The sequence below is a fragment of the Vipera ursinii genome (genome assembly GCF_947247035.1).
Source record: "Vipera ursinii genome assembly, chromosome: 1".
Lineage (NCBI taxonomy): Eukaryota > Metazoa > Chordata > Lepidosauria > Squamata > Viperidae > Vipera > Vipera ursinii.
In genome coordinates, this window is record NC_139512.1 from 355,022,784 (window position 1) to 355,040,053 (window position 17,270).

The following is a 17,270-nucleotide window of genomic DNA, read 5'->3' on the forward strand; positions in this document are numbered from 1 at the left end:
GATGATGTGAAGTGAGAGACGCTATATATGCATGGATGATTGGAGATAGATACACCAATCTCTTTTATTAAAAGGCTAAACTTTCTTAATTTATTGAATTAAATTTCATGATTTCCTTAAAAGGCATAAGATCAGGAGAGCTTCGATCTTTGAATTAAATAGATAAATCCTAACACTCTGGAGATTTTATTTCACTGGGATATCTCGTTAATCTATCCGCTGCTTTTTTTTGCCCACGACAGCAATTCTTTTATAATTTTCTCTTAATTTACTTCCTTGGGCTTTCAGAAGGATAGTTTGAGTTCCGCCCCGCCCCCCCTTTCCCTTCGCACGTCTGCACGTGAGCTCTAACCCCCCCCCCGCGAGGAAAAAAAATGGGTTCATCCAAACGACACAAGAGACACCCCCCCACCGACGCGTCCCTGGAAACTCCCCACTCTCAGTCGTCCTCAAGGGTATGAACGGATAGGCGCGCGCGCGCAGACACGGGTTAGACGGGTTCACACGACCTAAGAGGTACGTGGCGACGTGGAAGCTTGCAAAAGGGATGGGTTTAGAACAAGTGACATGGTCTCCCCCCCCCGGAGTGATGGAGGTCTGGTGTGTGTGGGGGAACCCCCTTCTTAACGTCTCTTTCCCACAGGGAGCATGGCCCATACCCTTCCCATTCCCTGCCCGGTCAAACTCGGGACAGTGAAACTCGAGAGCCCCGAAGCTCGTCTGCACGACTACGTCAAGCAGGGCAACTACGTCAAAGTGAAGAAGCTGCTCAAGAAAGGTAATTTGCGCCTGGGTGTTTAACAAGCCGGGCGTGCAAAAAGGGAGGCGAGCGTGCTTTGCGCCGTTTTCTTGCAAACGAGGTTTTTCGACTTGCAAACGGGTACTCAATCGGCCCCGGCGCTCCCGTTTCTTCCCCAAAGCGTTTTGTCTAGGAAAAAACGCGTGAAATGCACTTAGACACGGGTGCATCGTGGGTTGTTTTGTGTGTGTGTGTGTCAGCTCGTGGAAGCGGAGATGGGCTTGCACGCGGGGCTTTGCACGCTTTCCCGCTGCACAGTTGCAAGGTGGATTTCTGCGGAGCGTTGCGCGGGCGCGCGCGGCCGGATTCGGGACCGATGCAAAGATTTGCACGGCGCATCGTTTCCCTTTCCACCTCCCGAAGCCGGCGCTGGATGCATCCTACGGACTTTCCATCCCTGACTTTGCCCGGGCCCCGACTAGAATCTGCTGGGGCATTTTCCTTTATTTTTATTTTATTTTTTTGCATTTGAATGCGTGAAGTCCCGAGTTACAGCGAAGGCTGGAAGAAAAAAAGGGTTTTGGAAGGATTGTAAGGACGCGGAGTCCGCAGACTGTAAACGGGACACCGTCCTGGGCCGAGATTTACATCCGTCATCGCTTAATATAGGATGCACCCCAGGGGTGGTCAAACGCCGTGGGAACGGAGGGCGGCGATAGGTTGACAGTGTCCAACTATGACTTGATTCCCACCCCCCACCCCTTGTTTTTAAAAAAATGTCTGACTTTGGGGATAGTTACTCAGCTGAGGTCATAAGTACTTTTGCATGAACCCAGGTGCAGAAAAAGCTGTCTGAATGGTTGACTTTCCTAATTCCCCATTGCTAATCCCAGATTGTTGGGGGCAATTAAGATGACTTTGTAATAATGCCGCTTGGGGGTGTGTGAAAAAGCCCTAATAAGCAGGCATATACATAGAATGAAGGCTACTGCTAAGCTTGTAAGCCGCCCTGAGTCTTCGGAGAAGGGCGGGATATAAATGGAATTAAAATAAAATAAAAATAAATAAATAATCCGAATTGCACCCAATTCTGCCTCCTTGGCTTTACTTGCAACGCTTTGCAAATACTACAAGTTGCAGCCATTGGTCTGAAATGTGTAAGGTTTCCTGCCTGAGCAGGGGGTTGGACTAGATGACCTTGAAGGTTCCCTCCCAACTTCGTTGTTGTTACTGTTAAGTTCAGGAGCGTCCATTGCCATAGACGCGCGCATAGGAGGAAGGCTTGACAATTGAAATGAAGCTCCTCCAGGTGGAGCGTGATTGGTTGTCCGTTTCCCCGATGCAAATCTCAAAAAAAAAAACAACCCAGGGGGCTTATGGGCTCGCTCGGATTGCTACCAATATACGTTCTGGAACAGTTATTTTTTCCAAATAATTTCCGCGGCGATGTTAGGAATTTAGGATTGGCTGTGGAAGGAAACAAGGCCGCCGGGCCGTCTTCGTGGTTACGGTCGCTATGACCTGAAGAGGGGTGGCTGCGGGTGAGGCCGTGGAGTCGCGGAAGGATCCGTTAAGACTATACTTTCAGGGATCATTTCTATAGTATCCAACTAGAGAAATGCACTCGAAAGTGATCGGCTGAGCGAGCCACGAGGAGGAGGCGTAGTGTTCTCTCCTGAGCGCGAAGCTGGCAGGCGGCGCTACTTCGCGTAGCTGCCGTCTGCCATTGATGACCGTTCCGCCTCTTCATTGCGAAGAGGTTGGAGGGAGAGGACGCAGTCTGAGTGGTTCGCTCGCTTCCCCACCCCTTTTCTAAACTAAGTTAAATGAAAGAGAAAAATTTTCTTGCGTTTTATTCCCGTGTATGGTTTTCTCACGTTTGCTTCCTCGCCCTCTCCGAGTTTTCACTTTTTGATGGAGATGAAGCGGGTTTTGCAAGTGTTTGAGCGTGAAACTATAGTAATTATGTTATTGTAGTAAACCTGCAAAGACCTCTGCAATAATAATGCAGGAGCAATTCAGTTCCGCAGTGGAGGATTCTGGGAGTTGCACGTGTTAACAGTCCAGAAGTCGAGAAACTTCCACGTGCTTCTGGGTTCCTGACTGACACAACCACAGTCCAGGTTTTAAGATTATTTTAAGAATTCTTAAAGAATGTTAAGAATGGAATTCGTAGTCCAGGTCACCAGAATATTAAGAATTCAGAATTCTTAAGAATTTTAATTTCTAAAGAATTTCCTGTGAGGGTTATCATTCCTCTTCAATTTTAGCAATTCCTTTATTTTGTTGTGTAAATCTGCACAGGCCACTACGTTAATTTCTATTTCTATTTATTAAATTTAGGGTTAGGGTTAGTGCCTGGCTGAGGAATTCTGGGAGTTGAAGTCCACAAGTCATAAAAGGGCTAAGTTTGAAGATGGGTCCCTCATTCACACATTCACAATCCAGGTCAGCAGCCAAACTCAAATCAACTTCTAGGCCAGGGGTGTTGAAACTGCTGACCCGCAGGCCGGACGCAATATCTGGAAGCCGCGCCAACCCCGATACGTTACACGTCACGTGATGTCACGAGTTTGACATGTTTGTTCTAGGCACAAACAGTTCTTTGAAATACACGGAGAACCAGTGAATACTGGTATACACACACACATACACATACACACATATATATACATACATATGTATACATATATATACATATATATACATACATATATATACACATACATATATATACATATATATATACATATATATATATATATATAGTGTGTGTGTGTGTGTGTGTGTGTTAACTCTCATCACACAACTATCCAGGTTTTTCTCAACTAGGCTGGCAGGCATTAGCCACAGGGATAGAAGCAGCCCGTGTGCTGCTTCTATCCCTGTGGCTAATGCCTGCCAGCCTAGTTGAGAAAAACCTGGATAGTTGTGTGATGAGAGTTAACACACACACACACACACACATTTGCTCTTTTTCATTGGAACACACAAACTTTCATTACACAATTATCCAGGTCTTTCTCAAGTAGGCTGGCAGGCATTAGCCACAGGGACAAGAAGCAGTCAAATCTGAATCCAAAGATGGCTTAAAAGCAACTTCTTCAATCAATCGGCATAGAGCTGGAAGGGACCTGGGAGGTCTTCTAGTCCAGCCCCCTGCTCAATCAGGAGAACCTATACCATCTCAGAAAAGTGACTGTCCAGCCTCTTCTTGAAAACCTCCAGTGATGGAGCGTCCACGATTTCTGGAGGCTAGCTGTTCCACTGGTTAATTGTCTTCACTGTTAGGAAGTTTCTCCTTAATTCCAGGCTGCTTCTCTCCTTTATTAGTTTCCAACCGTTGTTTCTCATCCTGCCCTCTGGTGCTTTGGTGAATAATGTGACCCCCTCTTCATTCTGGCAGCCCCTCAAAGGAGGAACTCGGTTCCTTGTGAACTCTAAAGCCTCCTCTTTCTGTTATGTATCCAAGATGGACAGCAATTAATATGTTACTTATATGGAAGTTTGTAGGTCTATATACATATGTTGTACGTGGTATGTTTTCAATGTACCGTATGTGTACACCTTGAGAGGGAGCAGCTAAATTTCATTTTTAAGGCGTGCCATCGTGCCCTCAGGAAGAAATGCTTATAAAGGTGATCTTATCTATTTCCCTTCTTATCTGTGTCCTGAAAGGGATCTTTTAGACAAGGTGGCTGGCTCTTTGTCCACCTGGCTTTTAGGTTCCTGCTTCACCTTTAGATGTGGCAGCTTCGGCCTCGTCTGACAAAAACTCTTGCTGAAGGATAATATCCTTTGGCTGAAGGAATCGCGCGGAAGACAGAAAACAGTTACTGCCTTTAATGCAGGGGTCTTGAAACTTGGCAACTTTTAAGACTTGTGGACGTCAACTCTGGGAATTGAAGTCCACGAGGTTTGCAAACAGCTGCTCCCTCCCCCTATGCAAATTCAAAACCAGGGGGATTATGGTCTTGCACGGATTGCTAAGCATATACGCCCTGGAACAGCATTTTTCTAAATAAATTCTCTGGGATTTCCAAAATTTAGGACTGGCTGTGGAAGGAAAGAAGGCCGCAAAGCCAGGTTTGTAGTTAAGGAGGCGGTCGCTTTGACTTGAAGAGGGGTGGCTGCGGGTGAGGCCGTGGAGTTGCACAGAGATCCATTAAGGCTGTACTTTCAGGGATCCTTTCTGTAGTATCTAACTAACAGAAAGGCACCTGAAAGTGGCCTGCTGAGCAAACCACGAGGAAGAGTTTTTCCGCTCTGAGCTATTAATGACTGTCATGGAGTGCCCTCTGAGTGGTTTACTTGCTTTTCCCCACCCTTTTTATTTTTTTAATTGTTATGAAATACAGATAGCCCTCAACTTTATGACAGTTCACGTTCAAACTTACAACCGCCTTTGGGGATAAATGACCATGTTTTTCACACCTTTATAACTGTTGCACCATTCCCAGTGGAAAGGGGCAAAACTCCGCCTAAAACACATTCGCTCAGCAACAGAAGTTCTAGGCTCCATTAAAGTCATAAATCGAAGACTCTGTAAAAGAAAGTTTGTTTTTTATTTCTTGTAAAAGAAAGTTTGTTTTTTATTTCTTGTAAAAGAAAGTTTGTTTTTTATTTCTTGTAAAAGAAAGTTTGTTTTTTATTTCTTGTCTTCCTTGGTGGGTTGCAGCCTGCAAGGATTTAGTCTCTCTGTTCTTTTTTTAAGGAACCCCTTGTTTTTATTTACTATCTAGCAGCTGGTTTAGTCCACGAGAAAGGCGCTGCTTTCAAATTGAGGTAGTCCTCGGCTTACGACCACAGTTGAGCCCAAAATTTCTGCTCCTAAGCCAAGACAGTTAAATGAGTTTTGTCCCATTCTACGGCCTGTATTGCCACAGCTCTTAAGGGAATCACTGCAGTTGTTAAGTGAATCTGGCTTCGTCCTTTTGAGTTTGTTTCTCAAGAGATCGTAAAGGGGGAATCACGTGATCCCCGGGAAGACCGCAATCGTCATAAACACAGGCCAATTGCCAAGTGTCCAAATTTTGATCACATGTCCTCAGGGATGCTACAACGGTCGTAAGTGGGGAAAATGGTCATTAAGGCACTTTTTTCAGTGCTGTTGTAACTTCGAACTGTCACTAAAGAAAGGGCTGTAAGTCAAGGACTATCAATAGTATCAGTCAGCTGGAAAAAGTGCTACAAGAGTCCTGGTTTTTTGCTACAGGAAATCCGCCCAGACCTATGCACCTATGCACGCAAACGGGGCGGTGCTACTGCCCACGTGACACTCGCTAACCCTGCCCCGGTTTTGCCACATGGGTACTAGTGCTGCCCTGTTTTCGCCACGTGCCATTTAGGCCGCGCGGAGCCCCATTTCGGCCGCACAGAGCCGCATTTAGGCCATGCCCCCATTTAGGCCGTACCCCGTTTAGACCGCACGGAGCCCCGTTTAGGCCGTGCCGCATTTAGGCTGTGCCCCGTTTAGGCCATGGAGAACCCCGTTTAGGCCGTGCCCTGTTTAGGCTGTGTTTATGCCTCACGGAGCCCTGTTTAGGCCATGAGGAGCTCCATTTCGGCCACACCCCGTTTAGGTTGTGCGGAGCCCCGTTTAGATCACGCCCCGTTTAGGCCGTGCCCTGTTTAGGCCATGCAGAGCCCAGTTTAGGCCATGTGGCCATGGGGCTAGCACGAGTGAGAATGAGTAGGTGCATTGGTCAGCCTGTCCCGCGGCCCGGTGGCCAGTAGGCCATGGCCCGGTACTGGGCCGCAGCCCACAGGTTGGGGACCCCCGGCTTAAGGCTCTGTTTCTCAACTGCGGCAACTTTTAAGGTGGACTTGTAACTCTTATTGGCTGGGGAAATCTGGGAATTGCAGTCTAGGTTTGAGAAACACTGTGGTAGTGGGATAAGATGCGTTAGCAGAGGTTATGTGGAAGTGCTTTGGTGTCTTTCAAAAACTCTCCGAACATCTTTCTTCTTTTGAAGAAGCTACAATTTGCCAGATCCACATGTTGCATTAAGGTACCACAACCCATAATGCTAAATAAAGATCAAACCCAATGAGGGTTATAAGGGTTTTGGGAATTAAGATCTAGTATGTTAGCACATACAAAAAACAGTTGGCTTTGTGATCATAGGATACCTGTTTATTTATTTATTAAATTTATATGCTGTACATCTCACTGTCCAAAGTGACTCTGGGTAGTTTACAATATAAAAAATCATAAATTTAATTTAATTTAATTTATTAATATTTCTATACCGCCCTTCTCCCGAAGGACTCAGGGCGGTGTACAGGGCAAGAATAAAACATAAAGTTACAAAAATTAAAAAGTTATTAAATACATGCCCATAAAAAACAATAAATACATTAATAAAACCCCCAATAAAATGATAATAAAAACCCCAGCAATCCCACCCTCAGGCCAGGCCGGCTTGTTCGAACAGGTATGTTTTCAGATCGCGGCAAAAGGAGCGAAGATCCGGCACCGTCCGGAGCTCAACCGGTAACTGGTTCCATAGCTCCGGAGCGCCCACAGAGAAAGATCTCCCCCTGGGGGCCACCAATCTACATTCTCTGACTGGTGGCACCCTGAGGAGTCCCTCTCTGTGGGAACGCACAGGGCGAAGGGAAGTTGACGCCGGCAGCAGGTGTTCCCTAAGGTACTCCGGCCCCCTGCCATGTAGGGCTTTAAATACCATAACTAGTACCTTGAATCTCACCCGGAAGACAACTGGCAGCCAATGCAGCTCACGGAGCAGAGGTGTGACATGGGAGTATCGGGAAACTCCCAACACAACTCTCGCGGCTGCATTCTGTGCCAGTTGGAGCTTCCGGGTGGTCCTCAAGGGCAGCCCCATGTAGAGAGCGTTGCAGTAGTCTAGTCGTGAGGTCACGAGCGCTTGAGTGACCGTGCATAGATCATCCCGGCTTAGATAGGGCCGCAACTGGCGCACCAGGCGAACCTGGGCGAAAGCCCCCCTAGTCACAGCTCCTATATGGTCTTCCAGGGTGAGCCGTGAATCAAGGAGGACTCCCAAGTTGCGAGCCCTATCTACGGGGGGTAATAATTCGCCCCCCATAACGAGAGGTGGAATATCCGAATAAACCCGGGATGAAGGTATGCAAAGCCACTCTTGTCGGGGTTGAGTTGAAGTCTGTTCCTCCCCATCCAGACCCGAATCGCCTCCAGGCAACGGGACATCACGGTGAGGGCATCACTGGGGTGGTTTGGGGTCGAAAAGAAAAGCTGGTTATCATCAGCATACTGATGATACCCAACTCCAAAACCACAAATGATCTCACCCAGCGGTTTCATGTAGATGTTGAACAGGAGAGGCGAGAGGACCGACCCCTGAGGAACTCCACAAATGAGAGACCTCGCGGTCGACCTCTGCCCCCCCGCCAACACCGACTGTGAGCGTCCCAGGAGATAGGAGGAGAACCACTGCAAAACCGTGCCTCCCACTCCCAATCCCCGGAGACGCCGCAGCAAGATACCATGGTCGATGGTATCGAAAGCCGCTGAGAGGTCTAATAGGACCAGGACAGAGGAATGCCCCCTGTCCCGAGCCCTCCAGAGATCATTCACCAGCGCGACCAATGCCGTCTCCGTGCTGTACCCGGGCCTGAAACCCGATTGGCACGGGTCTAGATAATCCGCTTCATCCAGGACCAGAGGGAGCTGATGTGCCACCACACTCTCAACAACCTTCGCAAGAAAGCGAAGGTTGGAGACAGGACGAAAGTTGTTCAATATAGCTGGGTCCAAGGCAGGCTTCTTGAGGAGAGGCCTCACCACCGCCTCTTTCAAGACGGCGGGGAAGCTACCCTCACTCAAAGAGGCCGATATAACTGCCTGGAACCAGCTACGTGTCCTCTCCCGGGCTGCATAAACCAGCCAGGAAGGGCACGGGTCCAATAAACGTGGTGGTGCTCAGCCTCCCCATGATCCTGTCCACTTCCTCCGGAGTCACAGAATCAAACTCCTCCCAGGTGATATCGACAAGACCACCCGTGTCCTGCTCGACAGACTCTGCCCAGTCAGAGTCCAGACCGGTCCGAATCCGAGCGATTTTGTCCGACCAATGCTGGTTAAACTCCTCGGCACGACCCTGCAAGGGATCCTCCCTCACCTCCTGATTCAGGAGGGAGCGAGTCACCCTAAACAGGGCGGCCGGGCGATTATCTGCGGACGCGATGAGGGTGGAGAAGTGGTTAGACCTCGCCTCCCTTATCGCAGCGAGATAAGACCTAGTATAGGTTCTTAGTCACAATCGATCGGATTCGGATCGGCTGGATCTCCAACCGCTCTCTAGGCCCCGTCTCCTATCTAAACCAGGGGTTTTCAAACTTGGCCCTTTTATGACTTGTGGACTTCAACTCCCAGAATTCATCAGCCAGGCACTCTGGCTGAGGAACTCTGGGAGTTGAAGTCCACAAGTCATAAAAGGGCCCGGTTTGAAGACAGTTCACACATTCACAATCCAGGTCAGCAGCCAAACTCAAATCAACTTCTAGGCACAAAGAGTTCTTTGAAATACAAGGAGAACTAGTGAATACTGCTTACAATATATAAGTGTATGTGTTCACTGGAACACATAAACTTTCATTACACAATTATCTAGGTCTTTCTGGCAGGCATTAGCCACAGGGACAAGAAGGCCGGCAGGCATTTGCCACAGGGACAAGAAGCAGTCAAATCTAGATCCAAAAATGGCTTAAAGCAGGGGGCGTCTTCAAACTTGGCCCTTTTATGACTTGAGGACTTCAACTCCCAGAATTCCTCAGCCAGGCACGTGTGGGAGTTAAATGTCCACAAGTCATAAAAGGACCAGGTTTGAAGACCCTTGGCTTAAAGAGTGGGTGGACTTCAGGACCCTTTTTATATCCCAGAGACCTTGCTTTGTTGATTCTGGAGACTGGCAGTAAGTCTTGCCTTGCTTGATAGGTCTGAGAGCTATTTGGATAGGAGTTTACTGTGTGCGCAGGGCAACCTCTGAATCTGCTTCTGTTGAACTGCTTCCTTTGTTTGCTTAACTTCTTCAATCAATCAGCATAGAGCTGGAAGGGACCTGGGAGGTCTTCTAGTCCAGCCCCCTGCTCAGCCAGGAGAACCTGTACCATCTCAGACAGGTGACTGTCCAGCCTCCTTGAAAACCTCCAGTGATGGAGCAGCCACGATTTCTGGTGGCAAGCTGTTCCACAGGTTAATTGTCCTCACTGTTAGGAGGTTTCTCCTTAATTCCAGGCTGCTTCTCTCCTTGATTAGTTTCCAACCGTTGTTTCTCATCCTGCCCTCTGGTGCTTTGGAGAATAATTTGACCCCCTCTTCCTTCTGGCAGCCCCTCAAAGAAGGAACTCGGTTCCTTGTGAACTCCTCCTTCCGTTACAAGATGGACAGCAATTAATATGTTACTTATATGGAAGGTTGTAGGTCTATATACATATGTTGTACATAGTATGTTTTCAATGTATGTGTACACCTTGAGAGGGAGCAGCTAAATTTCATTTTTAAGGCGTGCCATCGTGCCCTCAGGAAGAAATGGTTATAAAAGTGATCTTATCTATTTCCCTTCTTATCTGTGTCCTGAAAGGGATCTTTTAGACAAGGTGGCTGGCTCTTTGTCCACCTGGCTTTTAGGTTCCTGCTTCATCTTTAGATGTGGCAGCTTCGGCCTCGTCTGACAAAAACTCTTGCTGAAGGATAATATCCTTTGGCTGAAGGAATCACACGGAAGACAGAAAACATTTACTGCCCTTAATGCAGGGGTCTTGAAACTTGGCAACTTTTAAGACTTGTGGACTTCAACTCCCAGAATTCCTCAGCCAGCTTTGCAAACAGCTGCTCCCTCCCCCTATGCAAATTGAAAACCAGGGGGATTAGGATCTTGCGCAGATTGCTAAGCATATATGCCCTGGAACAGCATTTTTCTAAATAAATTCTCTGGGATTTCCAAAATTTAGGACTGGCTGTGGAAGGAAACAAGGCCGCAAAGCCATGTTTGTAGTTAGGGAGGCGGTCGCTTTGACTTGAAGAGGGGTGGCTGCGGGTGAGGCCGTGGAGTTGCACAGAGATCCATTAAGGCTATACTTTCAGGGATCTTTTCTGTAGTATCCAACTAACAGAAATCCACTTGAAAGTGGTCTGCTGAGGAGTTTTTGTGTTTTCTGAGCTATTAATGACTTGTTAAGTGTCATCTGAGTGGTTTGCTTGCTTTTCCCCACCCCTTTTATTTTTTTAATTGTTATTAAAACCGTTCTTGGGTGAAAAAAATGGCCATGTTTTTCACACCTTTATAACTGTTGCACCATTCCCGTGATCAAATGACTGACTGTCCCAGGATCGGGTGATCCCCCATTTTGTGACCTTCTGAGCAGCAAAGTCAATGGGGAGAGCCGTATTTGCCCCATTTAGGCCATGCAGATCCCTGTTTAGGCTGCATGGAGCCCCATTTGGGCCACGCCCAATTTAGGCTGTGCCCCGTTTAGGCCACGCGGAACCCCATTTAGGCCATGCCCTGTTTCGGCCGCGCAGAGCCCTATTTAGGCCACACAGAGTCCCATTTAGGCCGCGTGGAACCCCGGTTTAGGCCACACGGAGCCCCATTTAGGCTGTGCCCCATTTAGGTCATGTTTAGGCTGCACAGAGCCCCATTAGGCCACGCCCTGTTTAGGCCACAGAGAGCCCTTTTTAGGCCGTGCGCCGTTTAGGCTGTCTCCCATTTAGACCATGCCCCGTTTAGGCCACGTGGAGCCCAGTTTAGGCCATGCGGCCATGGGTCTAGCACGAGTGAGAATGAGTAGGTGCACTGGCCAGCCTATCCTGTGGCCCGGTGGCCAGTAGTCCGTGGCCCGGTACTGGGCCCCAGCCCACAGGATAGGGACCCCCGGCTTAAGGCACTGTTTCTCAACTGCGGCAACTTTTAAGAAGTGTGGACTTTAAGCCTTACTGGCTCTGGAATTGTGGGAATTGAAGTCCATATGTCCTTAAATTTGCCAAGTTTGAGAAATGCTGGGGTAGTAGGATAAGGTGCATTAGCGGAGGTTATGTGGAAGTGCTTTGGTGTCTTTCAAAAACTCTCCGAACATCTTTCTTTTTTTGAAGAAGCTACAATTTTCCAGATCCACGTGTTGCATTAAGGCACATAACTCACAATGCTAAATAAAGATCAAACCCAATGAGGGTTTTAAGGGTTTTGGGAATTAAGATCTAGATTCTAGTATGTTTGCACACACACAAAAAGTTGGCTTTGTGATCATAGGATACCTGTTTGTTTATTTACTAAATTTATATGCTGTACATCTCACTTTTCCAAAGTGACTCTGGGCAGTTTACAACATAAAAAATAAATCATAAATATCTAAACCAGGGGTCTTCAAACTTGGCCCTTTTATGACTTGTGGACTTCAACTCCCAGAATTCCTCAGGCTGGCTGAGGAATTCTGGGAGTTGAAGTCCACAAGTCATAAAAGGGCCAAGTTTGAAGACCCCTGATCTAAACGTTGACTTAGGTCGAAATTACAATACATTGTCCCTCCTTCCAGCCGTTTGCAACCCTGTGTGACAAGTTAAGGAGTGTTTATTCCGATAAACACGTCCATAGGACGAGCATTTAGCAAATGAAACAGATAGCAGCTTCTTTTTTTTAATTGAAAAGTTTTAAAATACATTTTATCTTTAACAATCCCCTCTCCCCCTCCCCTACCTATCCCTCCCTACCCCTCCCCCCCCTTTCCCCCCTCCCCCCCACTTCCCAGAGCTAAGTACAGGGTATAAAAACAAAGAACAATCATAAACATCCATATGCTACCAACAATAAATTCTTAAATCTATCACTCTCTAGCTCATATAAGATAACTACAAACAATACTAATATTTCATATATAAAAAAAAGAAAATAGAAAGGAAGACTTATTCAAATGCTAAATGAAACTTTTTAGTCCCATATTTCTTCTGGATATATTCAATCCATTTTTTCCACTCCATAATATAGCGTTCTTGCGAATGATCTTTCAAATAAGCCGAGATCTTTGCCATTTCTGCCAGGTCAGAAACCTTTGAAGTCCATTCCTCTATAGTCGGCAGTTCCTCCTTCTTCCAATACTGACCTATTAAAAGTCTTGCTGCTGTAATTAAATTCAACATCAACTTAGTGTCCACAACAGTAGCTTCTGTAATTATACCCAACAAAAAGAATTGCGGACAAAACTTTATCTTTTGCTTGAAGATCTTCTGCATATTCCACCAAATTTTTATCCAAAAAGCCTTAACCTTTTTACAAGTCCACCATATGTGAAAATATGTTGCATCTTCGTGCAGCTTCCAGAAGTGGTAGAGGGGTTGCTTTTAAAACATTATTGTAGAAATCACGCGCCTGTGTCACAGTAACCAGACGATATCTTTTACCTTCATGCATCACCACCAATCCGACAGGAATCTCCCATCTAAACTTTATATAACGTTGCTTAAGTTCCTGCACGAGAAATGCAAAATCCTTCCTTCTCCTTAAGATCTTTGGAGGAATTTCTTTTAAAACCAAAACTTCTTGGTCAGCAACCACAACTTTAGTATCATAGGCGACTTGAATAACTTCATCTCTAGTTTCTCTCTTTATAAAATAAACCACCACATCTCTAGGTAGCTTCCTCTGTCTAGCAATCCATGAGTTTACACGAAAAACTTTGTCCATGCATCCCTTTATTTCAGATGCTGGCTGACCCAGTACTGCTTCCAAAGCCTCAGAAATCAGCTGCTTTAGGTCTTCTTTAGGATTCTCTTTTAAGCCCCTGATTCTAATAGCATGCTGCATCTGATGATACTGGACAAGACTCAGTTCTCTGTCCATTTTATCCCTTAAATCTTCATTCTCCAGTACCTTTACTTCTAATATAGCATTCTTTTGACTAAGATCCTCCACTTTTTCGTCCAAACATTGCACACATTCAGCCGCGCTTTCCACTGTAGACAAAATGTCTACCCTCATTGCACTAAACTTCTCTTCCATCCTCTCCTCCATTACTTTGAATTTCTCTTCTATCCTCTTCTCCAGTTTCTCCCCCATCTTTGCAATCTTATCACCCAGCATTTCTGATATTACCTGGGATTGTTTTGCAAGGGCATCTTGTAAATCCTTCAACGTCAATGGTGCAGGAGGAAGCAAAGCTTGCAACGATGTCTGTTGCACCGGGGAAGTTCCCGCACTCCGAAGGGTTTTTGAGGGAGGTTTAGCCACCATCTTTTTCACTTTCACTTGTTGCGCACTTTCACTTTAGGTTTATAAAGTCCATTAAGCTAGAGAGTAAGAATAAAAGTCCTCTTCACCTCGACCTCCTGCACCGCTCTGCCTGCTCCTTTTTATTCCAGGGTCTTTCCTTCTGGCAGGGGTGGTCGCAAACGCCTGGCTCTGCTCCAAAAATCCCGAGCAGAGACGCTAAACAGCTGGGAGCAACCCAGGCTACAATCGCGCCGCCACCGGAAGTCAGATAGCAGCTTCTTTTATGTAAGGAAACAGACTCAGCTCTCATTTGAAAGGAATTCTCTGTCACCTGCAGTCTTTTGGCAGTGAAGTAGTTAACAAGGTCCTATCAAGAGAGTGACGTCTTGCAGGACCCGCCTTTTCCGGACGTGTATCTCTGAGCCCCCGCGTAAAGTAGCGCCTCCTCCTCCAGGTGGCGCGTGATTGGTTGTTCCGTTCCCGGATGCAAATCTAAAACCAGGGGGCTTATGGGACCTCTCGTTTTGATCACAATATATGCTTCGGAACAGTGGTTTTGTAAAGAAATTTATCGGGTTGTTCGAAGTTTGTATTACCGGCTGTTGAAGGAACGAAGACCGCGAAACCGTGTTTGCAGTTAGGGAGGCGGTCGCTGTGACCTGAAGAGGGGTGGCTGCGGGTGAGGCCGTGGAGTCGCGGAAGGATCCGTTAAGACTATACTTTCAGGGATCATTTCTATAGTATCTAACTAGAGAAATGCACTCGAAAGTGATCGGCTGAGCGAGCCACGAGGAGGAGGTGTAGTGTTCTCTCCTGAGCGCGAAGCTGGCAGGCGGCGCTACTTCGCGTAGCTGCCGTCTGCCATTGATGACCGTTCCGCCTCTTCATTGCGAAGAGGTTGGAGGGAGAGGACGCAGTCTGAGTGGTTCGCTCGCTTCCCCACGCCTTTTATTTAAGTGGAGTAAATTATAAAAAATCTTTAAATTTCGTCATTTTGTAAGCAAGTGATTATTTGTGATAGTTTATCCGTTTAGAAAACGATCATGAGTAATCATAGCAGGGGTGATTTGCAGGAGATAAAAGAGTTCTAGTTCAACTATAGCCGTTAAAGCTGACTGGTGATTTTTCGGCCAGTCAGCAGGAGACTGAGAGTTGTAGTCCTGCCTTAGGCGTGAAAGCTGACTGGGTGACTTTGAGCCAATCAGCTGTCTGTGAGTTCTGTTGCCACCTTAGGCATGAAAGACAGCTGGTTTACTTTTGGGCCAATCACCAGGAGACTGTGAGTTCTAGTTCCGCCTTAGCTATGAAAGCCAGCTGGGTCACTTTGGGGCCAGTTCTTGTCTCTCAGCTTAACTCACCTCACAGGGCTATAGGGAGAATAGGATGAGGAAGGAGTCATTTATAAACAACAATAAATCTCAGGATGGTAATAAATTTGGTTCAGCATGTTGTATTCACAGAATGCTGAGTTTCAAGTATGGTTAGATTTGCGATCTTTGTCATCCTTGCAGTGTGTTCAGCTTGCTGACTTCTGAATCATTTCTCTTAATAGTAAATTATTTAATCCACAGAGCAGTTTATTATTTCTCCCCCATGCCGATTCTGTCCATCTAAGCTAATTTTCTATTTCCCAATTTTGTGCCTGGTTTCTTGATTCCTTTCCTCCTGTTATTTGGCTTACTTCATTGCAACGGATGAACTAAGTTCATTTCCATTCCTGGAGGCTTCAGTCTGTTTCATTTATTAAATTATCCAAACACACACACACACACACACACACACCCCTGACAAAGACACACTCCAGAAGACAAATATTCAATTCCTTGGCTGTTGCAGTTGATTTCCCCCCCCCTTCCTTTTGTTCATAATACATAAGAGAGACCATCCTGCTCGGAAAGGACTTTTCTGAAACCGAATGTATAGGATTTCAAGAAAAAACATTTCAGATTATGGAAGGGAAAAGCTAGGATGGGCAGGAAGTGTGGCAACCCACATCTTTTACACAAGTTTGGTGAATCGATCCCACCAAATGGAGGAGTGTGAAATGTAGCAAAGGATTTGAGTGTGCTTCTGTCTCCCTCCCTAAATAAGAGAATGGAGGAGAAGCACAACCTGTTGGAATCAAAAGAGCAATAAGCCTAGAATCCTTGCATGGCCACAAGTAAACTTGGTTCAATTCCCTTGAATTCCGCTAACCCTTACCTAACTCTAACCAGGTGCTAACTATTAGTAGAGAAGATTCCTATGCATAGGAGCAAATCAGTTTAATTAGGCCAGGGGTAGGCAACCTTGGCTCTTTTACGACACGTGGACTTCAACTCCCAGAATTCCTGAGGGGAAAAGAAGAGGTTTCCAAGCTGAGCCATACTGGCTCAGGAATTCTGGGAGTTGAAGTCCACAAGTCATAAAAGAGCCAAGGTTGCCTACCCTTGATTTACACCTTCACTTCTGGACCTGGTACTTTGCTCCTGACAGATACCAATCTTTGACCAAATAGTGTTTTTGATTTGGGAAAGAAGGGGACCCTGTTCTCTTATTTGTTTGTGTGTATTCCACGTTTAATTTTTTAACAAATAATTCAAGCTGGTGAACATTATCCAGCATTCTTCCTCCTTTTTTCTTACAACAATGACCTTATGACATGGGTTGGACTGAGAGTGACTGGCTTTCATGCCTAAGGCCAGACTAGAACTCACTGTCTCCTGGTGACTGGCTCAAAGTTACTCAGCTGGCTTTCATGCCTGAGGCAGACTAGAACTGACTAAAATCACTCAACTAACTTTCATGCTTAAGATGGGACTAGAATTCAGTCTCCTGAAGATTGGCCCAAAGGCACCCAGCTTGTTTTCGTGCCTGAGGCGAGACTAGAATTCACAGTTTCCTGGTGACTGGCTCAAAGTCACTCATCTGAATTTAGTCCCTGAGGCGGACTAGAACTCACTGAAATCACCCAGCTAACTTTCATGCTTAAGGCGGGACTAGATTTCACAGTCTCCTGATGATTGGCCCAAAGGCAGCCAGCTGGCTTTTGTGCCTGAGGTGGACTAGAATTCACTGAAGTCACCCAGCCAGCTTTTATTTATTTATTTATTTGGTTTATATACCGCCCTATTCCCAAACGACTCAGGGCGGTTTACAAGGCAAAATTTAAAAACAATCCAATATAAAATTAAAATAAATTAAAATAAATTAAATTAAGTCTAGCCACAAAAATTAAATCACAATTTAAAAGCATTAAACCCCTCAGTCCAGACCTGATAGCTCAAAGAGCCAGGTTTTTAGGTCCCGGCGAAATGAACGAAGGTTGGGGGCAGTCCGGAGTT

The 17,270-nt window shown here is 46.2% G+C and overlaps 1 protein-coding gene across 1 annotated transcript in view; it reads left to right on the forward strand.

Annotated features, from left to right (window-relative positions):
- Nucleotides 1-648: 648 nt before the first annotated feature.
- Nucleotides 649-17,270, forward strand: part of TEX14 (testis expressed 14, intercellular bridge forming factor) — a gene marked incomplete at its 5' end in the record, with an annotated part of 93,311 nt that continues 76,689 nt past the window's right edge. Inside the window, one exon of the mRNA XM_083379664.1 lies at nucleotides 649-778. Coding sequence (XP_083235790.1) covers nucleotides 649-778 — 130 coding nt within the window. The remainder of the gene's footprint in view (nucleotides 779-17,270) is intronic.